The 25,417-nt window shown below is 37.5% G+C and overlaps 1 protein-coding gene across 1 annotated transcript in view; it reads right to left on the reverse strand.

Moving 5' to 3' along the window:
- POLR3B (RNA polymerase III subunit B) overlaps nt 1–25,417 on the reverse strand; it is an 83,255-nt gene that overhangs the window by 35,343 nt on the left and 22,495 nt on the right. The window contains exons 10-19 of the mRNA XM_054071006.1: nt 24,163–24,285; nt 21,761–21,877; nt 21,117–21,251; nt 15,559–15,720; nt 12,102–12,302; nt 11,095–11,257; nt 8,998–9,151; nt 6,983–7,057; nt 6,131–6,229; nt 2,459–2,586 (exon numbers count right to left, since the gene is read on the reverse strand). Coding sequence (XP_053926981.1) covers nt 2,459–2,586; nt 6,131–6,229; nt 6,983–7,057; nt 8,998–9,151; nt 11,095–11,257; nt 12,102–12,302; nt 15,559–15,720; nt 21,117–21,251; nt 21,761–21,877; nt 24,163–24,285 — 1,357 coding nt within the window. The remainder of the gene's footprint in view (nt 1–2,458; nt 2,587–6,130; nt 6,230–6,982; nt 7,058–8,997; nt 9,152–11,094; nt 11,258–12,101; nt 12,303–15,558; nt 15,721–21,116; nt 21,252–21,760; nt 21,878–24,162; nt 24,286–25,417) is intronic.

The following is a 25,417-nucleotide window of genomic DNA, read 5'->3' on the forward strand; positions in this document are numbered from 1 at the left end:
TTGCCACCTCATCATAACTTCCCTTCTGCCTTACAGTTCTACCTACAATGTACAGTAAATTAGCTATGCCAAAACAGAGGGATTTCATTTCAATTCCATTTCACTGAAATCCAGTTTGCTCACTAAGCGAAGTCCTGGTCTTCCAACAAGATGACTCATTTGACCCACAAAAGTAAGGTATTTTTCAAGATATTTAATGCTATCCTACAGAAGTAATTTTTAACACCTAACACTTGCCAGGGATACTGGATTACAGAACTCATTGCAAGCTCCCATGTTCACCCTCATATTTATTTGTGCTTTTGCACCTTTCCCTAGCTTGATGTTGCTTAAAAGAAAAGAAGAAAAGCTGTCCAAAGCTGCTGGCACAGCCCTGTGATGTGGCCAGAGGGGTCAGCGTTGAATAGCACAGGGCTCTCCATCCTCAGCCTGAGTCCCGGGGCTCCCTCCACGCCCCCAGGTTTTGACAGCCTAGGGAGTGACACAGTGGACTTGGACATGAGACTTTCCACATGACAGTGTTGGACCAGGAGTTACTCAGCAATTTCTGGATGGGGAAAGAAAGCAAGAAGGGTGGGTGGATCTTTAAAGATGAGGGTTTGAAACAGTACATCACAACCCTTCATAAATACAAACAGAAAAATTTATATGTAATGTTTCAGCAACAGCATCTAGGTCTCATTTTATCAATAAGTGTTGAGAAAAATCTTTTCTGCCCTTAAATATTGCCACTTATGGTGGCTTTTTTTAAGCAGTTATCACAAAAAGCTTCAGGTGTTTGCAGATACTTCAGACAGAGCAAAATATAGTTCGGGTCATGTGCCAACTTTTAAAACATACTTTTATCTAGCAGCTTATTCTTTGAGTCAGGTGTTTTGTCATAACAAACTGAAACAAAGGCTTTTTTTATTGCTCAAGATATTCAATGGCTTTTGTGTTCCTAGCGTCAGCAGGAACGTCAGACGATTGTATCCAAGGAGCTAAATGTGCAAGACCTAGGGTCAAAGCAGCTGAATACACCAACCTCAGAAAACACAGACAATGAATTGCAAATGACACTCAAAACAAAACGGAGAAAAAAACCTTCACACAGAAAACTACAAAGGAACTCCACAGATACTGAATTGGCTTTCTGTACACACTGATCCTGCTTAACTGTGTGTGGTAACTAACCAAACCTTCTGAGACTAATAGTCATAAAATAGAGACTCGGGGGTGGGGGAAAGATAATGGGATGGGGGAGAACTGTAAGGAAAAAGATTGCATCGCTTCTCTTTTTTTTTTTTCTTTTTTAAAGCTTAAAGGAAGGATATGCATCTGTTGCTATTTTCTGCTATTTTGATATGCTGAAGATGACAGTTCAGCACAAGATAGTTATTTTGCTATTAATTCTGCTGAAGAAGTCTCACAAAAGGTGCAGTGTTTCAGTGTTGAACACACAGCACAAAACAAAGAGTTTAGTAAACCTAACAGAAGTGGTAGTTTTTTTCATGACACAGAGCTGTTCTACTGTAGCTCTCAACTTGCAAGCAAGCCATCAATACAAGACATAAAACTGGCATGTACATCGCAAGTCTGAATGCAGCTGTCTGAATTGATGTACTACTGATCAGGTCCTTCTTAGGACTCACTCTGGCTTGATCCCAGCCCATATGACTTGGATGCTTTAACGCTAGTTTAGCTGTGTATTAAAGGAAGGTTTAAAACTTACTTAGTGTCAATTACCCACAACAGTAATTTTACCAAATCATTGGTTTTTAATGACCAGCTATCACATTTGTAAAAAGAACTATTAAGTGATCAAGATATTAATTTTGCTTCAGTCATTTTGCTGAAAGGCTGTTACTTGCCCTCTCCATCCAAAACAGCAAAAGCCCAAAATCTAAGCTACTGTTGCAGGAAGTGTTCAAGTAACTAAGCATTCTCTCTCACATTTTGATTCCTCTTATTCTCTGATGCCAGTGTATCTATATATTTATTTATTTACGGGGCACCTGCTCAACTATTACAGGAAATACTCCTCTCTCTCTCTCCTCCCTCTCTTTCTTTGTGAGAGCACTTTGTAACTCTTTTTGTCTGGAAACCCACAGTGCATTGCAGCATAAAGAGCTAAAACTCCCACTCTGCCAATCCTGCAGCTACACTGAAAGCTTGAAAGCCATGATGATGATCAAAAATAAACAACACAAAAGCAATAGTGCCCCAGTTTTCCCTTTAAGGAATAAGATCTGCAAATATGGTGTCCATTAAGTAAAGCTGACTGGTATTTTTTCTTTCAATTTTTCCAGCTTTTAGAGGTAAATTTGTTCTTGCTCTAAGCTAAAGAAGCGCTCTTTTCCTTTTCCTAGCAAAGCTTTTATGTGAACTAGGAAAGAAATAATTTTTCTGCTTTGTCACTTCTGCTATATAGCTTCAAGAACTACATAACACTGAAAAAAAGGAATAGAAAAAGTCTTACCCATTGCTTGTTTCCCCATGGCACACTGGTAAGTGTTTCTTGGAGACTGGTTGTGGTGAGGATATGGAATCAGCCCAGCACAGACACCGAGAAGTGTGAAAGGCTCAATCTCCAAATGCGTTGTGTCTCTTAAAAGAAAAAGTACCAGTTATTACCAGCCTTGTGAGCAAAAAAAATCTTAACTAGAATTTATTTAATTTAGTAGCAACTCATAATACTTCAATTCAATTCTGTTTGGTAAAATATAAGTCAGTAGGACTTCAGAATATGAATTCACTATGGGATTTTTTTTTTTCCCTAACAGAAACAACTTTCTTTTAAGTGTTTCCATGTGAAAAGAAATGAAGGAGAAAGAAGTGAGAGTTTATGAATTTCCATCATGGAGAAAAAGCCTTCAGACAATGATGACCTGAAGGAGCTCTGTAGGACAATAAAACATCAGTTTATACAGTAGGGCCCAAAATGCCTTAAGAAATGTCTTCTCATGTAATGAGAGTCCTCCACATCAAATTACCAGTCTCTGAAATCTAGAAATCTGCTGGGGAGGTGGAGGAAGGAAGAGCAAGGCAGATTAAGGTATTGAAAAAACTAAAACTGTAGTTTTAGTTTTTCAAGTTCAGTTATGTAATATCAGTTAGGGGGAAAACAACTATGTCCAAACCAGATCCAGTGGCATGGGTAATACAGCATAATAAAACACTATTTGAAAAGCTCTGCAAATATTTTGGATGTGACTATGTCATTAAAGGCAGCACTGATGAGAAATAAGAAGACAGGGACGAGTACAGACAGAGAGAACAAAATTTGTTCTACCTGGCGTGAACTTCAGAGGAGGAAGTCCATGCTCAATAAAGACAATTAAATCATAGTGTGCACTGGGATGCAAGTGAAGTGACTAATAACTAAGGATGGAGTGTATAAGAAAGCTTGGCTGGAGCATATCTGCTTTTTTTAAACCAAGAGAAGTAACTAGGAAATAGGTAATTTTGAAATAAAAATAATTATAACTAAAACCTATCCAAAGCATATCTTTCACAGTGTTCTGGAGTTATCACGCAGAGCTTGGGTTTAGGCACACATTCCTTCTCCCACACACCTAAAGCCACTGCATTCTGAAAATCCCATGTTTAATATTTTGCTTTTCTTGGAAGTCTTTTGGAAGATTTTTTTTTCAGTTGAACAAATTAGTTCGATTACTAAACTTTTAAGACCTTGCCAAGGAAATAATTGGAAAAATCTTTATTATGACAACACTCAAAAGATGGCAAAGCATCACAAGTTCAAAAAAGGCTGAGGAACTACCCACAGGCTGAAAACAAGGAGTAGCAGGAACTTACATAAACATTGTATGTAATTCTGGAAAAAATGAATTCTGAAAACTGAAAAAATTTTGGGAATCCTGAGGAGCAAGCCTAGTGAAATTATCGATCAGTCCCAGAAATATTCATAAATCACAAACATGCCTCAGCAACCTAAAAATCATCTGCTCGCCAGAGGATGGCTACTATTTTTCTCCAGTTGATAAAAACCAGCTTTGTTAATTGAAGCTTGTCTTAAGAAAATGCGAATGGTAGAATTCCAGTCGCAGTCAAGTAGTTGCAAAATTGTCTCAAGAGCCAGTGGCAAATTTAAATCACAGACTGCTCCCTTGTTCTGCAGAACTTCACAGAACTCCTGACACTTCTCAGCCAATAAAATAAGAGACTTAAGACTTACTGACAGGGAAGTTAGCAAATTTCCTCAGAAGTTACTAGTTCATGGAACTACATACACATTTTCAGATAGGGTATTTAACACAAGCATTTTTCCATTGAGGTCAATCTTTTCACAACCAAGGAACATGCAACATAGGTGGATCCTAGTATCTTAGGAAGTATCCCACAGTGCTAGTGAGAGACCTTCAAACTTTACAGAGCAGTTCAATTTCTGCAACCTAAAATACCACCACTAGAAATGGGCCCAAGAGAGGAAGGCAACCTCATGAGTTTGAAAATCAGAGTTACAAACGGGTAAGGAAGAAATTGAATGCATTAAATAGAGTCAAATCCTCCAAACAAAACTCTCGTAATTGGATTGGAAAGGTAAAGAGAGGATACTGTAGCTAAAAGATGCCTACATCACAAAAGCAGGAATGTTAATGGGATAATTCACAATAGCTGATTGTATCAATTGTATTACCAGAACAAGTTGTACCAACATGGTCGCACCATTTAAAATGCAAGATGATCAGCCAGGGGGAGGGGGTACACAAATCAACTACTCAGTAGGAATATCATTACTAAACACATGGAACAATGCACTCAGGTAGTACAAGCTCAGATACTTACAGCACTATTAGCTACAAGTATTGAAACTAAACTTAAAACAAGTTGATGGACAACACGAGAACCTCACAAACTTTTTGGAAGCTATTGTGGAGGCATTTCTTCACTCCAGTCCACTGGAAGCTCATTATCTCCTCTATTTTTGACTAAACAGTGATTTCATGTACTACGCTCCCATTAATCTTCCTAGTGAAGTCAGGTGTTCTGTAACTTAAAACTTTTCAGCTCTGGTGCTTCCTGGTGGAAGTTATTTAATTTTGGCACAAATGACAGCAATTGTACGTACTCTTCTTTGCTCACACAAACAGAAGACAGCCAAGAGCAAGCAACACTAATTTCTTAAAGCGATAAGGTCTTCAAAATCCTGGGCAGGAGCAATATAATTTGGTTAGCAGAGTTAATATATTTCATATAGCAAAGGTTGAAGATAACTAAAAGTCTCATCCAGCTCCACTAAAATAAATGCTGTATTTCTATTGGCTTCCATGAGTACTTGACCAGGACAGAAGATTATATGATGCATTTTCTACATAAATCTACTAATCAAACATTTAGTGGGGATAATTCCTAACAATTTATATGAAGCCTTCAGTTGACAGGAAATTGTCACAGAAACATTAAAAACAAAGGATAAAGATAGGAGGACTTAAACATCTAAAAGAATCTTTCCTTTAATACAGGCTGTTTAATCACAGTTACAACACAGAAAAAAACCCAAAGCACAAGGTCTTTCCTATATGTACAAAATACAAAAAATCTAGAAATCTTTCTAAATGAAAATCACGTATCAGAAATGCGTTTACCATACATGGTAAAGAACACACAGAATGATACAAACATTTTTATCAGGGCATATTATATGTCCAAAAGTAAAATCGAAGGTCTCATTCCAGTACTTCAGGCATTTGGTGTAAGCTGATTGTCTAAGTCCCTCTATAGCCTAGAGAGATATTTTTCCAAATGACAAACATGACATAATAAGATCATGATTAAAAATGTGGAGCCATTTGCATTCTGGATTCCTACTGTATAAAATTACTTATGATGAGCAGGCCAATGATTAGAGTCAAAAAAGCCACATCCAGAGAAATAAAGGATGTACCTTTAAATATTCCATATATTTGAGAGTTAGAAGCAGGAACAGATCTCCCCAAATCCAAAAGCTAAATCATTTTTTGTAACTATCCTATGGATGATTTAGGATGCCAGTAACAGATTTCTTTCTTTGGCTTTCATTGGGAGTTGTTTCAGCCATTAGCAAGGCAGCAGTGTGTGTGTGAAAACAGTATCTCAGAGTGTCACCCTATGGAAGTTTTTCCTGTACCAGTCAGTCTGAACACATACTTACTTATTAATTGTATGTTCATACAGTGCAATGTTACAGTCATTTTCTTCATTCACATCCAAATATTCAACGAGGCCTTCATGTAAGAAGTCTTCAAAATTCCTACAGTTAAATTAAAAATTACACTAGAAGTAATCTTTTCTTATATTTTTGCCAAAATAAAACTATATAATACATACACTGAAGGAATGTAATCTGTGGAAGTTAAACTGGAGGAACACTTTTTCATGTAAAGTTCTGTGCATCTTACATATTTAAAGAAACCTGTATTTTCTAAAATGAATTCTCTTGCCCACTCACTGCTTCAGAGAGTCTGAGTGACCAATGTTACTTATTTGAACAACTAAACAAAATCTTCCTGTATGTACTCATCGTCAATGTAAATGCAGACAAGTATAAAGGTCATCTAGTAAGTTTTTGTGACGATCTTGCAAAATTTAGTTGAATTTAAACGCTTTCATACAGGTGTGTTTTTTTAAACACCCAAACTATGAATTTGCAAGTAGTTTAAAACCTAATTCTGAACGTGCCTAGTTTACAGTGGCCAAGTTTGCATTTCTTTGAAGTGTGTGATTTTTCAATCAAGATAAGGACAGTAATGCCTCAGGCCTTCCGCTGGCAGAAAGATGAGGTTGTGTGATTTATTTATTTTATATAATCACTATATTTCACAGCAGTAGCAAAATATGACAACCAGACTTGACTTTAAACAGAAAACAATACATCAATTATTAATTTATATAGGAGAGTAGTCTTCCTAGCTAGCCCCAAGACTGTGAAACACTGACTGAAGTATTTCCACATAGTATTTACAGATCTATGTCACAATGAATACGGTCTACTTGAATTGTGTACCTGTATCCCTGAGCCAGTTCTTCCATATGTTTGTTTGTAACCGCAGGTTTTTGCTTCTTAACAATTATGTAGGGTCTATAATAAAAAAAACAACATATATTTTATCATAGCAAATACTTTGTCAGGTAACTTAATTTTTACTCACAGTAAGAACCCTGCCTGCACACAACCTGTTTTACAAAGCACTCTTAAAATGTATCTACCTTTAACTGGTATAGCCACATAAAGACAAGCAGTAGTTATTTTGACCTTGGTTTGACACACAGATATCCCAAACTCACATATTGTACCCAAAAAGTGTACACGAAAAACTAAGATTTCAATTTTGAGGAGGAAGTCTTGCCCTCTGACCCTCTAAATCTTCAGAAGTTTAACACTTTCTAAGTTTTACCTACACATTTTGTTGACGGCTTTAAAACAATTAAGATTCCCAATCTATAAAGGTAAGAACAGCATTCAATTCCATGGATATGGCAGAGATGTTATACAACATTGAGTGAACAGTTTGTGCTCAAGTGCTTACATGCCAGAATGTATCTTGCTTTTATTTACATGATAGGAAGAACAGGCATTTACTATGGGTCATCTCAGGTGAATCCATAAATTTCAACAGCACATGGATCTCTGAAGGCTTCCTTACAGCAAGGAAACACTGACACAAAAGATGGCATGCAAGAATGAAATGACAAGGACTGTTCCTATTTGGACAAGCTGCTCTTCTAAAGCACAGCAAATAACTACAAGATACCTGGGAAGTCCACTCAAGGCTAAATAACCGTTTGAAGACTAATGAGGACTTTTAAATAGTTAATAGGGGTATCTGAACAATTGCAGAGTCATGGGTGCCACAAAGAAAACTTGGTAAACTCCTGGAAATCCACATGACTTCACTTGTCTTTATTTTGCAAATCGGAAGTTCCGCTGCATCTCCAAACTTGCAGAGTGGAAAAGTGATTTTTCTGCCACTGAATATGTCCTCCCTCTGGATCTATGATTAACTGATGGTTTCTATGTATATCATTTCGGAGCCTCAAATGTGCCTCAAACTGTATTCAACGTGCTCCGAGATTCAATTAATGAATAAGGTAGAATGCCAACTGTAGCTGTGACTGCTGCTTCTTTAAGGTATGCAGAAAATATGCACAGAGCTAATCTATGCTAAAATATGCATATATTTATTAACTTATTCTGCCTCTTCCAAGCTCTGGTTTGTTCATCTTTAATGCCTCGTTCTTTATGCTAACCTGGAGCTGTTTTACTTGTAAATAACCTAGCACAGTGACTGGAGGCTCTAGCCTCTACTGTAAAACAACCTGGTTTTCTCTCTCAAAATACTGCTACCTTCCACTTTCTCATTTTAGCCACCCAGTTCCTTTTTTCCTTTCCTTTGTGATGTGACTGTTACTTGGGCATTCTTTCTGTCTAATCAGGAGCAAAGCATCTCAAGGTGGAGACCTTCCTTGTAAGTTTATTGAATTCCCTACCTACTTAACTATAAGCAATGAAACAACCCATATTTGAGAGATATACTTCTTGGTACATGTATATACACCTGAGGAAGTTTTGCACCAGAAATAAAGGCCTTTGAATACAAAGAGTAGCTTCTCATTCTAAAATGTAATATCACACTCATTGGATACCAGGGAGTGGCCGCTTGTTTCTTATTTCACAGGAAGTAAAACCCCTCTAAGGACATCGGACATTAATGCAGTTGTCAAGTTGTTTCTAATCCTCTCTTCCTTTTTTCTTAAAGACAGAAGCAACATTTTGTTTTGACTTTTGTTTAAAGACAAAATGGATTTATTTGGGCTTTTTTTTGAAAGTCGCTTGACTATATAGTACATTTATCAGTTCTGTCGGTTTTGAATGATGTCTCTTTAAGAAGGGAGATGCTCAAGTTCTACTGAATTTACTTATGTCCATACTCACTAAAATCTTAGCCCAGTGTACTTACAGTTCATAAAACAGTGTTGATAAAAAATTCACTACCAAGGTAATTCTGACGAGATGTTTACCTGCACAATCGCCCTCCATCAGAGGAAATGTAGACACATCTGTCAGAAAGATTTGTAGAGATGGAAACAAATTCATTGATATAACCTGCTCGACGCAGTATCCGAAATGTATTGACTAATTTCTGATGATCACGTATGACACCAAGGATGTTACCTATTCAGAAAGGGAATAAATTCACAATGCATTCTTTGCATATCTTAAACTCTACTTATGAATTCTGATTACATCTAGCATGCATATAATTACTTCCTACTTCTTGCGGATAACAAAGAGTTGTCATAAAATTTCCCTCTTCTGACATGAATAAGAATTGGTAGAATTTCACTGGTCATCCACCTATTTGTCTCCAAATAGCTTCAGAAACCAAATGGTGTGCTTCAACCAGCCTTCTTCAAAAATGCTCAGTCACCCATTCACCACATAGTGTACAAGTAAATAACACTTCTAAAGACTACAATTTCAGCTGTACTGAAATGGATCCAGGTTTTGCAGGAACAGATTGAGGAACCGTCCTGCTGCCTTGTCAGAAATTTTAATGAGACCTGATATTTTTGATATATGTGATTGCTCACAACAGCACTAGAATTCCTATTTCAGAAACTCAGCTCAACCAGCTCTTGCTATCTTAGCAGGGCACTTCAGCACATCCTTAAGTATTCTGACGCATGATTAACAAACAAGAGAGTAAAACTCATTTTTAGAGAGTCATTTGACCAAAAGCATCTTAGTATATAAAATAAAAATAAGTACGGTGTCATTTCAAACAAAATCTTAAAGCAGGAGACATAGCATTATAGTTCAGGGAATTCATACGACAATACAAATGTCTTCACAGCTTAAGGCATTTGTACTTAATAGATTTTCTGCCCTCTTAGGTCACAAGTTTAAATCAGAATCACATCAGCCATCCACAAGCCTAGAATTTTTTATGGATTAAAGCCACAGACTAGTAGGCTGAACAGTAAATGGTTTTGCCTCACTTAGTACTAGATCATCTACATTTGGGAAGATAACTATCTTGTTCCATACCACAGACTGAGTTTGTGAAGGAAGACTCCAAGATTTCTGCTCTGCACTCCCCTTTGGACAATAAAATGAGACGGAAAGGAGTGCACGTGTTTTTACTGAACCTAATCTTTAACATACTGCCACAGAAAAGCAAAGTAATGAAATGCAGTTTGGTCAAGTATTGCTTTTATGTTACTGGGAAAAAGCAGGACTGCAGAACAAGTGCTGTTTAATTCAAAGGTAAATGGAAAACTTATTCCTGGTGACAGACATTAAATACTAGGCCCTGGAAGTGGATGCTGTTGACAAAAGTCTATTTTTAAGTCACAGCTGTAGTTTTTAAAAGTCAGTAATTTTGAAATCTGATATCATAGTACCTGTTGATCTAGAAAAGCTAATCAGTTTATAAGTGTGGTGATGCAAAGTACCAAGGGCAAATCAACCTGTCTAACAAAGAAGAAAGGCTTATTTTTCCAAGGTCTAATTTTCTCTAATCACTCACAAAGCAAGATGCCCTTTTAAAGGTGGTTTTAAAGGGAATAGCACTGCTAAATTTTGCAAGCAACTGACGCTTCCTTTCTGTTTTTTTACTTGCATAAATACATATAAAAATACATAAAGCCTGCAGTAAAATTAAATACTTTCTGTGAATAAAGCTTTGAATTTGAAAACTTATTACAAATTTAGGAGCATTATTCTCTGTTTAAAAAGTACTTTATGAATTGCACTTCATTTGGTGAATGCCTGGAAAAAACCCAAGCCAACAAACCTGCAACAGAATGTACATATTTTTGTGCCTATTCATAAAAACATGCTTAAAAACAGTACTGTAAATTTGCAAAGGCTTCAGTTTCTCAGCCACACACATCTGCAGGCGGATTACTGACAACACAACTTCGGACAACTACGTGCCATCATCTGGCCTGCCTAGTCTGCCCAACCCTACCAAAATATTTACAGATGAACTTATCTACACGTGGAAAATGGCATCTGCAGTTGACTGTGCTCCAAAAAACTGTCGGAGAGTTTCTGAAACCTAACTCTCCATCAGCAACAAATGAGAATCAGACTGCTGAAAAGTTACATACCGTTAAGGAAGACAAGGAACACATTTGGATAGGAAAGTTCTTCACCACAGAGCAAATTGACATCTTCAACTCCAAGATTACTGGCTAATTTAATAATTGGGCCATCCTCCATATCTGTAGTAATGTGAGTCATGAGGGCAAGGTTTTTAACCAAACCACAAGCCTAAAATAAAAAACACACCCGTTTTCCATTTTATTCCAAAGTATTAATACTGCACAGATCTTTAAAATCTTCCCAAACTGTGCTTATGAACAACAACAAAAGAAGTCAAAGTATAAAGTGAAAGGAATGAAACAGATTAACTACACTGAACATAAGAAAGGAAGAGGGAAGAATCTTTTATATCACACTGAAATGTAATGTTTTAGCATTTACAAACCAATCAAAATACAGGCAATGAAGTTGTAGTTCTTAAGTTATCCAATTATGTATAACCGTGTATTTCTGTCTTCAAAGCAACAGCTACTTAGAAGACTGAAGGAAATACAAACCCAATTTGTCAGACATCCTGTGTGTTCTAACACAAACTACAACATTTTAAAATTAAAATTAAAAAAATATCCAGGTATCTCATATAGCGCAATTTTAATTTCAGCTGCTGAATGGGACCAGCTCATATTTATGCCAGAAAGTTCAGGGCTCCCACAGGACTTTCAAAGCAGCTAAAAAAAGAAAAAAGTAAAACCAACAAAAAAAGACAGCTAGCATCAATCATTTGGTTGAAATTGCTCGATGATGTCTTCAAAGTAAAACACACAAACTCTGAACAGTTTCCAGCCAGTCTACTCAGGCAGGAGGAAAAAAAGCAACGTAGTAAGGAAGACTAGTATGTAAATATATGGGAAGTGAGAGGACACACAAGTTGTTTTATCAGGTTGAGAATAATTTATCTCTCCAGAAACCTCTTCATCAGAATTCTTCCTCTGATGCAGAATCACCTGCTTCGAAATAAATGCTGTCTTCCATCCCTCAGGACAAGAAATACTGAAAGACAGAAATTCCTCACCTCTCCTTCAGGAGTGTCAGATGGGCAGAGCATCCCCCACTGAGATGGTTGTAATGACCGAGGACCACTCACTTTCCTTGTCTTTTCAAACTGAGAAGAGATTCTAGTCATCATTCCCAGAGCAGATATATAAGACAAGCGGGACAATACTTGCGTCACACCTTGGCGGTCCATTTTGAATCTCTTCAGAGACCAATTTCCCTATAGAAAAAAAGGAACATTTCAGAAAAGATATTGCAGCTTATCCCTGTCTCGACACTACATGTCTTTTTTGAATATCTAGACAAAATGATATCTGAGGAGCCTTGCACAGTGAATGTTGCCCTCTTATACAAAACTACTTTCTAATTACCTATCTGCATATAAACTACTTGTACTAAGCATCAAAAAAAGTTCGAACAAATGAACTGCTCCTTCATATGAGAGGATACTTTTGCTATTATAAATTCAATTAGACAAAGATTCTTCATCATTTACCCTTACAGGGAAATCATTACTCAAACTTAGCTAAATTAAATTATTTTCTGTTCTCTCTTTATAGACTTTTTTTTGAGGTTTTTTTTTTTTTAAAAAAAGGGTATTTTGAGTGACATACACCTCTACAAGAGATTCCATAAACTTTCTGTTTTGACGATTTGTTATTTTGGTAGGAAACACAGGCAGTTTGGATGAAAGCATGCTGGAGAAGTCTGGCATCAGCCACTCATACTTTCTTGAAACTTTTGTTTTTAGAATCCACAGTAATAAGACCCACTGATGCGTCTTCTCAGAGAAGAGGAGGGGTGGGGGTTAGGCCTATCCAGCTTCTCTAGTAGGATTACACCAACTATGAAATTCAAGATCCGTGTATATATATGTTAGAAGTTCCATGTTTCAGGACTGTCACAGGCAGTATCACTTGTGGTTTTAAGTAGGAGAACAGAGGCGTTCAGAGAATGTTCTAGGACACAATTATGTTTTCATGCCATGCAGACTTAATAATCTCTACTGTAAAATATTTAGATCTGGAGCTACAGTTATGACACATACACCATACACAGTTCCCAGCACCTGAGTCAGTGGATACAGCAAGCTGCTGTCTCAATTACTACTGTTTACCCCAGTCACCATGTTACTGGTTCAAAGCCAATTAAGATCTCAAAGGTAATGCTTTCCTAAGGACAGTCATCTTCTAATTCCTGCAGCATTTTGAGAAACTCGGCTCAACAATGCTAACAAGTAATTTGAAGCTTGCTTGCTGTAATACAGTGAAATCCTTTTAGAAGGTGATTTGCTTGGCTTCTTTATTTGTACATAACATCACCATCCCATTTCATGATGAACAGGAAGAAACCACGCCATCCCAATGATTTTGCTATTTGCTTCCACTAGAAAGACTATCAAATAGCCTGCAGAACTTCCCTTTCTTCCTTGTTACACAAAGTTGGAAGACATAATGCCCAATGGTAAGTCAGCCAAAAGAAACCTATCCACTTCCTCACCCTTCTTGAGAATGGTTCGCTCACCAACCATTTCATTTCTTAAAGACTGGGAGTTACCAGAATATAAATGGAAGAATACAATAAATGAGTAGGTTTTTTCCTCACACTAGAAATGATTGCATCTGTAGTCCGAACTATCATGTGGTTTCTTCACAGTCTTCTGGGCAGAGAAGAAATTTCAAAGACTGGAGGCCAAAACTCTGCCCGAAAAAATAACATGAAAAATTCCGTGTGCTTTAGAAGCGATGGACTGTCTCCTTTAAAGCTGTCCAGAAACCCTCAAATGGGGCCAGGGCTTGTGAGACCACCCCCAGTGGAGAAGGTCTTACTGAAAACTCCTGTAAACTGAAAGCTGCTCCCTCAGTGGCATTGGATGATTCAGTAGACACCGAAATGTCCATCAGGCCTGTGGCATTACTGCATAACTTACCCTCTTTTCTTTTTCCAGGGTAAAAAGAAGACCGACAGCAAATATCACTGAACACCACTGTACAGTTGATGCAGTGGTGCTATGAATTCTTTTGCATGCTACTGGTGTAATTATGAATCCTGCAGAGTTATTTCATGCTCTTTGAGGCTATCATTGAAGCATTCTGGTGAGATTGGAGATTGTTGTTTCCAAGAATGATTTTTATGGTATTTGCTTAATCTCTTGAATAGTGTGCCCTCAGCATTGTTCCTGAGAAATTATTTTCAACGCTTAAGAGCAGATGGTGTTTAACTGCTTATGTGGCAGTAAAAAAAAAAGTCCAAAGATAGTGGAAGAAGGAAGACTTCACAATACGTACTGAATAGTTTGCAGATTTATCTCTGTCAGTCCAAATGGAAAAACTGGCACAGGCTAGAAGAAAGCAGCGGCATTTACAGAAATAAATCTGTCAATTGTTTTGGTTACGTGCACTGAAGAGATTTAACTACATTTGGGCCACTCATAAAATTAAATAGTGATAAGCTTAAACACTGGGATTTATAAGTAACAGACTGTTGATGGTTTTGGATGCAATTTGTGAAGTTAATTTTTGTTTACAAGAACTGAAGAAAAACCTCAGTTTCACGCTAAGCAGAAAAGCCCTCTCAAGAGTTCCAAAGATTAAAAATTAAGTTGCACAATTTTTACCAGCTACTAAAATACTTAGACTAATCTAATTTCTTAAAAAATCATGGATTTCAAAGTCATTTACAAGCTAGTAGATTTCAGGAACCATCTCACAAATTGCTCTTGAAGATTAGTGAGGTAAGAGACAAACTTAGTAATTGTATTCTTGGTTTTGTCCACTGGCATGAATGAAGACACCCATTCTAATAGAAGGCAGACACAGAGTAAAATCTAATCGAGACAAATATTTAAGGGCTTAATTATAGGGTTTTTTTGGAATAATACAGCACATGGCAGTTTTCCCTGTTAAACAGTTCAGTATCATTAGCAGAGAAGTACAAATTTCTATGCTGCAATTTTCCCCATATTAGCAACTTCATATAAAAAAAATACAGCACCACCCACAAAGAGGTCAAAATTCAGTTTCCTCCCCGCCCTGAGTTGTCTTCTGTTCATGTTTTCCTGCTGTTTTTCAACCACCTTTAGGACATATGATGTAACCTGACGCTAGCTAAATCCAGATAATAAAAAACCACAATGAAGCACATAATCAAGTAGATCCTAGAAGACAGAAATTTGGATAAATACAAATATGATCACTATTTTAAATTTGCTTGTTTCTACCATTCTTTCACAAACACTAAAACATCAATTTGAAATAAAAGGGGAAATAAAAAGTGGTTTGATGATTCAGGATTCTTCAGTGAACTCCAACAGCCCTGCCATGACAGACTTTTGTAATTTTAATCTATAAAGAATGCTAAACAGATTTGCTTTTATGAACAAAGATAGTAGAGTCATCAGAACAAAATTTACGCATTTCCATCATTCATTACTGTGGAAAAACTTTACATATTAGAACAAACCCAAAAATACTTACTGTGGAGATAGCATTGACCATGCCATTGGTGATTTGGTCTTGACGCATATGCTTCACTACATCAAACTGAGCAGCACGTTGCTTGGGGATTACCTGGTCAGCAATCTTTTTCAGTTCAGAGTTAAATTTTTTGAACAAATCTTCAAACAGAAGAGAAAGAAGCTGGGAATACAAAACAATTGAATTAAGGAAAAAATTATACTTCTCCAGGTCTGGGAAATGGGGGGAAGGAGAGAGGAGAAACAAATGCTTAATATTTCTACATTTATACTTCTTGTCGGCTAAAAATATCCTCTCCGTTTCTCAAATATTTTTCTCACAATTTTTTTTGCCTTGTTAAATTAAAGTCAAATATTAAAGAAATTATCTCATAATAGATAGAAAATTAAGTAGAAGAATGGTCTAAGTCTAAGCATTTATCCTTTTTGGTTTACTTTAACCCTTCTTTCGCAATATCTTAGCATAGACATGGATGGGTATGCTATCTATTTACTAACTGTTTGCCCTAATCAGTTACATTATAACCTATCTGATCTACTTCTCCCTTCCTAAAGTCACAAACTGTCTTAAAGATTTAATACCTAAATATACAACCCTAAATTACATACAAGATCTAGAGGCAAGACCAGCATCTATTCTAATACTGGACAGAATAACTACAATAAAGCAGTAAGTGAAGGGGCACTTTGAGATATCCTATTATTAAAAGTGAAAAAGGCTGTTTAAAATTCCCCTTCCCAGAAGCTTCTTAAAATATACGGTAGAGACACCCAAGTGACTGTAAGGAGCCCTTAGAGGAAGCAACTTGGCAGCAGAGAGTTTGGAAGCAGTGCACAGTTTGCAAGGCCAGCCTGAAGTACAGAAGATGCAGAGTTACCATTGCTTCTGGACAAACAGAACTAAGAGAGACTTTAAGGGCCTCAAAGCAATCTCTACTCTTGACAGCTGGTAATACGTATCGCAGGTGAGGTAGGCAGTTTCCTCACTCATACACTTTTATCCTGATACTTTCTGCCAATCACAATCTATGGAAAACCAATTACACCCACAGAGAGTTCACTTGGTTCAACACCTGCCATCCTTTTCTAGAAGTGCTACTATCTGCAAAGTGCAATGCTCTTCCACATTTCTCCCTTAAAAAAAAAGTTTAAGCAAAGAAGCTACTTAACACAGTTGAATTGAAAAAAAAACCCAAACCCAACAATAATAAACCAAACCAACCAGCAATACAACTCTTCAAAAGTGCTACAATTCAAGCCAATTATTTCCTGTATTTGAATACTAATTACTTCTGGTTCTTTAAAATAGCTGTAAAAGACAAAGGCTACCGAAGTTTGTGATCTGACTTTTTCCTGCTTTCCAATCTGCTCTGCTTCTGCAGTTTGCTTAGCTTCCCAAAATACTTAAATCTGCATTACATGATACATTTTAAGTGTTCACAATGATTAGCTTTGCAAGCAAGCAGTGTAAATTCTACAGCTTGGCAGTCCTGTCCTGGGACTCTATTTCACAGCAGCTCCAAGTGTCAGAAGAGGTTAAAAAGCGACAGCTACTACCAATGCCAGAAATAGCCATTCCAAGTGTACAAAGCATTATAAGGCTGAACAAGCCAGGTATTCAGCCACCACAAGCTAAGACATTCTGGAGTCAGTGGTACAATTGAATTTCTGTATGTGCAGAGTTAAATTGAATTGTAACTGTCTCCCATCAGACATAGTATCAAGTTTTCCTTACCTTCCAGAAACAAGGAAGCAAGCCACTCATTCCTCTGTCACTGGAGTGGGCCACCAGCTTTCATATGCTTTCCTCTACCTTTATACCCCGGCTGGGCTAAGCAAAGCATTTGGCAAATGACACTGTAAAGCAGCTAACTAAATTATAAGCTACCCTTTTCACTGGCATCACAAATGCATGTAGAAATTAAAAAGAAAACCAAACCTAATGCCTGGAAACTCAAGACAGACATCTTATTTTCAACAAAATGCTCTCGTTGGCCTTCATGGAGACCAAGACTGGATCATCTTTGACTGTCTAGTCCACAAGACATAAGGAACACCTGGTGTTCAGTTACTAAATTGTAAAACCAGCAGTAACACATATTGTATGCTAATCCTTGACAAAAATGTCCAGAGAAATCCAGTCACCTGCAACTCACCTGCAATGTCACGCTCATTTAAATTACATTTCCAGGACAAATAAAAGCATCTTTTACAAAGCACTGTATCAGGAAGGAGAACCCACTGGAGTGTCCAAAACTAATCTATGAGGGATGTATTTCAAAAGTAGAGAAAAAGTAAAAAGAAGGAGTATGCACAGTTTTAAGATGCCTGATAGTCTAATCAAGTAAGAATTAGACTTTCGAAATCAGCAATGGTACACATTTGATCTCAACAGGTTCGAGTAGGACTTAATCATTTAAAAAAAGAACATTTAACAGAACATTTTTAAAAAATCATTCAGAAAATGTTTTTATATCTGTTTTCTTGATCATAAAGTTGCAAAAATCTCCACATGCCATTGGGATTATAAAGCCAGGTCACCTTTCCTCTTCTCTGAGCTAATAAAGTAAGTTACACCCCATGTATACCAACTTGCTGCTATTCGCCAGTCTGAAAAGCGTCATACTTCGCTAATTTCACTCAAAGACTCTTGGTCTGTAAGAGCTCTGACTATCCGGCAAACCAGAGTCTCACAATAACCACACTATTTAGGTCAAGAGCGAGTGATTAAAGAAAAAGGATGGAATGCCAGTGATAATATTCAATGGATTTCGTAGTTAGTCCAAGGTCTTTCAGCCTGCTTCAGACAGGAGCACTAAAGAGCAAATTATATTTAAGAAAAAAACCAAACCTGACAGCTCATCAATTGATTTTCATTGAAAATCCTAAGAAAAATTAATAAAGAAGTTAAGCTGCTGAAATACAGTTTCACCAATTAGCTTAATGTCAGAGAATTCTAATTAGGTGCCTTGAGATTGCTATTTAGCGTTTAAGCCTTTAGAGTGCCAAATTCTCCCTTTCACACAAACTGGTTGCAAAATTAAAGACATTAGGCAGCCTTAATTATATTATCAGAACAGCTGGGATTAGGCAATCTCTGAAGTCAAGGCGGTATTCTTTTGTCACAGGGTAGAAATCCCTTGCTTTCCAGGGTGCCGGATTTTGGTGCTGTTCCATATCTCACCCATACAAAGCAAGCTGCATTAGAAACACACACACAAAAAAAAAATGAGGACAAAGAACAGAGTAATGCTTAGCAAATAATGAACACATTAAGAAAAGAGAAAAGGTAGGTGAAAAGATTAAGCCTGAAATCGGTAGGTTTTGCTAACACCTCAGCTGGCACCTGGCCTGCCCAGCCTCTAGTGGCAGAAAGACTAAGGGAACGCTCTGTAAACCAGCTTGGCTAGCGGATACAACTCTGTTATCTAAAGCTAAAGCACATTTCGTACTCTCTTGTCCCATGGGGTGTGAAATTAGCAGCTATTGTTTTCACACATTTTTATAAACACAATGCCTTTTATGTCTTTACATTGTCTAGACTGCTATGTTTTTCTCCTCACATGGGAATCTTTTTTTTTTTTTCCCTACTCTCTTTATTCAAATTTTAAATCAACAGGATTTATATTCCAGGAACATGCTGGCATTTAATAAAAACACCAACCATTTTATCAATGCAAACTTTAGCTAAATACAAAAATTTAGAAACTGGCAAAAAATCTCTACACTTTTTAGTTCGTAATCCAATTAAATTAATATTACACTGATAACATGGCAGAGAGGAATTCAAGTGTTCAGCTTGAAACGAGCTTTTAAAATATCACAAGGGAGCCAGAACTACTCTTAATCAAGTGTTACAAGCCCCCTGCATAGCTCTCCTTGATGTAGAAAAAATACACATTGGCTTTGTTACAATGATCGTCTACATTTAAAACATCTTCCCAGCTCATTTAAAACAACTTTATTTGTTAACATCCATGTGAGCAGAGGCCTTTTACTTACAGGTTATAGAAAACTTGCTCTACTTTCTGCCTTTAAAAATAGTAGGAAAAAACCAACTACTCTTTCAATCCAGTTAAATAAGAACATTACGATGACAAAGCAAGAACTAATGTTACTGATTACAGTCATACTGAACTACAGCAACACTACAGCAGAAACCAAATAAATCCATTACAGCTTAAAATATTTGCCCCATTTGAATACTGCAGTAATGTCCTCTTACTACTCCTCACACTTCAAAAATAAGTTCTGCTTCAGCACAAGAGTAGAAGTTTGAACAGTCAACATATTGATTTGAAGAAAGGATTTTAATTCTTAACAGGTTAAGAGGATTTTTTTCCCCTCCTCTATTTGTGCTTAGAGTGCGTTTAAGCACATCATCTTAGTTTCTTCAGAAAACCTGGAAGCAAAGCACATGTTTTTTCCTCTGAAATAACTGCATTCTGTGTGTGTGCATGGAGGACAAGGCAGAGAGGGAATAAGAACAAGAGTATGAGAAAATATACTAGCATACATCTTAAAAAGTAGAATAAGATGTCAATTCCCACAGAATATGAACTGCAACAGAAATCCCAACGCAAATGATGTGGGGAGTTATTCAGACAAACAGAGATGCATAGTTTCTCCAACCTGGTGCACTATGTATACTTGTCTTTACTCCTGATTCATGATGAATAACCAGAGATGATACTGTCTGCCAAAACTCCAACTTAAGTTAATACAGAACACAGCAAAGAAGTCCAATCCTAATCTAAACTGGTTAATCAAATAACCACATATGGCAAGGAAAAATCCATGCCATTATAATTAAGCAGTTCCTTCACCTGACAGGCAAATTCCCACTGCATTAGGAGAATGTGGTTTGGTCAAATGCTGTGAACTGCCACCCTCCCCCGCAAAAGAATGGCTCCAGTCAGACTCCTCATTACCATTCCCTCCTTCATAGCCCTTTGTTACTGCTTCTACCTCCAGTGCCAAAATACTGCAAGCAGAGAAGTCCAAGTCATCTACTTTCATCAGTTGCTTAAGTTAACTTTAAACCACTTACTTCGTTAATTCATACTACTCTTGAACAAACCTATGGGCTTCTCCAAAACACAGAAGGCCTGAGTGGCTGTTCTGTGAGCTGCTACACAAGCCGGGTTCTCCAACAGTGAGACAGCTTGGACCCAACATACAGGCATCTACTTGATCCCAAGTTTATTCCCTTACCCAGTAGCTTAGAAGCAGGGGGGGGCACTGGAAGATGGATCTTACTGCTGCCTTCTTGGCACTAACAATGTTAAAATAGAACGAGAACTCATGCTGTATCTATACCGCTCTGTACTTTTATCTGGTATAAAGACACAATACAGAAGCGAGGATATAATTTATTAGTCTCAATCAGGGAAGTATATCTGTAAGTCAACACAGAAAAGCTAACAAAAATAAAATGAGAGGAAAACCACTTAAATTGAGAAGACAGGGATGCTCCTTATTCTGCATCTTTTAAAAGCATTTTTCTTTTAAAAGTAACAAAACCCCAAAAGAGCACTTTGCTCTGAAGTAAAATCTCACCTGCCCTGCCAACTCCAAACGTTTATTTCCATAGTAGTCTCTGTCGTCTACTTTATTTTCTCCTTGAGCCAAAATTACTCTGCGCACCATCACTGCTGTGTATATGCACTTGGCACGAAAATTGAATTCCTTTACCTGTAAAGGATAAAAAAAACCCCAAACATACTCATGCTTCAGTATCAGTTCCTTAGGTTTTATTCAGGCAAACACATCCTTTTAAATCAATAGGTAACCTGGGCTGACCGAGGAGTTACAAAAGGGATTTGAGCAATTTACCTGCTTAAAGAACGCTAAAAGTAATATAAGTTGGTGACATTGAAACAGACAGTAATTGAAAAGAAATCAGAATAAGGGGAATAAAGGTACAGGTCATGCGAATAAGGTCCTGAAATAATACCAGATATATTTTTTTTTGGCTATGCAAAAAAAAATATGCATAGCATGATAAGTAGTTCAATGGTACAGCATTTCATAAACATGAAGATTACTTTTTACTCAATCCAAATCTTCCTATTTATTTTGAGAATTATTTATTTTATCTCAGCTACAAAGCAATAAAAGACATTCCTCCCTGCTAACAAAACTTGCACTATAAATAACCACACAAATTTACTCCAACTTAAAAAAAAAAAAAAATTACATACAAGAACATGTGTCAGAATAGTTGATGCTAGCAGCTCTCGTGCTTCTTCCATCTTTGTTTTCTTTGGCCCTCCCCACATCCTTTGCCTTCGTACTTTGTTTCCAATGTACTTCAATGCCTGTCAAAGGGGAGAATTTACTTGAGTTACTATCAGAATTGTAACCGATACAAAAAAAAACATACACACACATGGAGATCTGTATGTATTCATCAGTTAGGGCATTCCCAGTAGCCACAGATGATACAAACTCCAAGCAAACTGCAAAATACCTAATAAATTCTTGAAATTTGACACAACTGATTATAATTAAATATACAACATGTTTTTTATAATATGTTGATAATATTCATAGAATCGCTTGTGTGGAAAAGACCTTTGAGGTCAAGTCCAACTGTCCCTGTCCACTACTAAACCATATCTGTGAGCGGGATTCAAAATGGGAAGTGGTGAAAGGGCATGATTACTACACTATTAAAAGAAAGGGGATTGCAAGAGATATAGGAGAAATAAATATGCATATTTGAAAGATATCTAGTTCACTTAATTTGACTTTTCACCCTCAATTCTTCTGTATACTTGCTAAATTTCACTCAGACATTAAACCATGAGGTGGCACTCACTGTTTAATAGATACAAACACTACTGTGTGACATCCCCATCTGCTTCCAAGAGTATCTTGCAGTGATTAATGGATTCTTATTCTCTTACTAGTTTTTCAAGAAATGGAAATAATCTGCAGAACTCAGGGTCAGAAGAGTCAAAGAAACTATCCATGTCCACACAGGAAGTTCCTGCCTGGAAATGAAGCCATCGTTCCTGTGCCAAAGAATTACGCTCTCCATTAAATTACAGACTGTCCTTTCCATTTGTTACCTTCTTCCTCAAATAGTTCACTTTCATTTAATTTCTTTTCACATTTTTTGCACAGCATAACTTTTGTATTTCTGGTTTTCTACTTTCCTGGCTGCTTCACATTTCTCTATGTTCCTCCAGCAACACCACATTACTCTTCTGACTCCAAATTATGATGGCCTTCATGCTACCTCTAACCCTAAAAATGCCGCAAAAGATGCAAACTAGAAAGACATTCACTTTACAGCACTCAACATCACACAGGGAAATATTTGATAAATTTTACAATGAAGTAGCAGAATCAGAGAATAGTTTGGGTTGGAAGAGACCTTAAAGATCATCCAGTTCCAACCCCCCTGCGATGGGCACGGACACCTCCCACTGGATCAGGCTGCCTGAGGCCCCATCCAACCTGGCCTTGAACACCTTCAGGGACGGGGCAGCCACAGCTTCCCTGGGCAACCTGTGCCAGTGCCTCACCACCCTCATAGTGAAGAAATTCCTCCTTATGTCTAATCTAAATCTGCTCCTCTTCAGTTTATACCCATTCCCCCTTGTCCTATCACTACAAGCCTTTGTAAACAGTCCCTCCCCAGCCTTCCTGTAGCCCCTTCAGGTACCGGAAGGTCGCTATAAGGTCTCCTTGGAGCCTTCTCTTCTCCAGGCTGAACAGCCCCAACTCTCTCAGCCTGTCCTTCTACGGGAGGTCCTCCAGTCCTCTGATCATCTTTGTAGCTGTCCTCTGGCCCTGTTCCAACAGCTCCATATCCTTCTTATGTTGAGGATTCCAGAACTGGACACAATACTCCAGATGAGGTCTCACAAGAGAAGAACAGAGGGGCAGAATCCCCTCCCTCTCCCTGCTGGCCATGCTTCTTTGATGCAGCCCAGGACACTGTTGGCCACCTGGGCTGCAAGCGCACATTGCCGGCTCATGTTGAGCTTCTCAAGATATAAGACTAATCTTCAAAAGCTTCTTCTAGCAAATTAATACGTACATGATGGAAACGCTGCTGGCAAAATGGCCTGTGTTCTGGCTAATTAAAAAAGTACATGTGAGCTGAATAGAATTCTGTCGAGTCTTTAGCAGGACGGAGAGTGGTTATTATTGAGGGCATTATAAAAGAGATTACAACCGAAGAACACCTACTCATGATAAAATGGTCATGACCACATCAATGGAGCTTCTGAAAAATGGGCCATGAAATTCCTTTTTAAAAAATGGAAATCGTCCTCAAGCAAAAAAACCTCATCTTATGGACATAAATACTTGTCACATACATTAAAACATAATGTATATCATGTACATTAAAACATAACTGTGGGCTTCTGAAAACAAAGAATTTCTTGACTTTGGTTTTATTCCAGTTAGGCAATGAGGGCAAAGCCTCACTTTTGAAAGGTCTTGCCCCCTTAAAGACCCTTAGTTTTAAATAACCCCCCAAAACCCAAAACCCAAACGAAGTGTATGTTGATTGCTGACATAGCAAAGTGGCCAATACCCACTGTCTTTAGGTTTTTATGGCCTCTGGCCATATGAAAAGACACACCTGCATCTGTGTAAAAATCTGAGCTTTTTGGCATTCTTCCAGACTAGGAGCAAATGCAGCCATCACATGTTCCTCTGTGCCAATCATTTGCACAATCTCTTGGTCACTCTCCACACCCATGGCCTAGTAAAAGAAGAAAAGACAGAAATAGCACAGGCTTTATGTTAACTCACTGACATTTGCTTATGCTAATTTGGTATTGTTTGTCTGCATTACTACTAAGCAAGAGCTAGTTCTTCTCTAGGAAACTGTGCCATCTGGCACTGGCAGCACATATTCTAGCTATGGAAGAACGTTAAATGGAAATCTTGATAAGCAGCAGGAACACACACAGTCTTTGGAGAGTGTCTTCTTCTTCACTGACAGGAGTTAAATTCTATGCTTTGTCATAAGAAAAAAATAAATACCAGGTAATAACCACCTTATATGCGTAACAAGGAAAACCAAGTCAGAATCTACAATAAGCAAAGGAAGGTGAAATTTCTTAAAACGTTACACATGGTGTCTCACCGCAAGCAATTTTACAAACTCAGTTGACTGTGATGCGGCACGTCCCATTTGAGAAATGTTTACAATTTACCTCCTTCACAGCTCTCTACACTTAGAAGATGACTTCACTGCACAATTCCACTTGAAAGCCATTCTATTATTTCACTGATCCTTGGGACACCTTGTTAGACTTTATACTGCGGAAAAAGCTTAATAAACTAAGAAAGCGCTTAACAGGTTTAGAAAAATCTCTCTATCAGTAAGTGTTTCAAGGTGGCAGCCAGCAGTGAAGGTCTTTGTGGATTCCAGATGGTGCTAAAGCTCCCCCCTTCACACATTTGCCTGGAGCTCTGCCATATCAAAAACCGGAATAATCTCACTAAACCTCTTCTGGCTGAGTTATAATATGTTTCTCAGAACTCTGTGAGGAAGTTACGTTTGCATTCATATTATTCTTCAAACTGCCTGCCACAAAGACCATTGTAAATAATGGCTTATGTAGACCCCAGTATTCTGGTTCTCATTAAAAACTGGCAGTGTCCCAAAAAGTTACATTTTCCTAAAAAATGAACAAATACCTTCCCTTCTTATTGCCTTCATCGGGCGTCACTTCGCTTAAGACCTAGCTAACTTTATCCACTTGCAAAACTGTTGCTCTAATTGTGAAGCATCCAGCTTTTTTTTTTTTCTTCTTTTCTTCGTTTCATCTTCATTTTTCAACGAAGAAATAGTTGGTTGAAGTTCATTTAATTTAAAACTTTATCTC

Source organism: Cuculus canorus, chromosome 1 (genome assembly GCF_017976375.1).
Source record: "Cuculus canorus isolate bCucCan1 chromosome 1, bCucCan1.pri, whole genome shotgun sequence".
In the NCBI taxonomy this organism is placed as follows: Eukaryota; Metazoa; Chordata; class Aves; order Cuculiformes; family Cuculidae; genus Cuculus; species Cuculus canorus.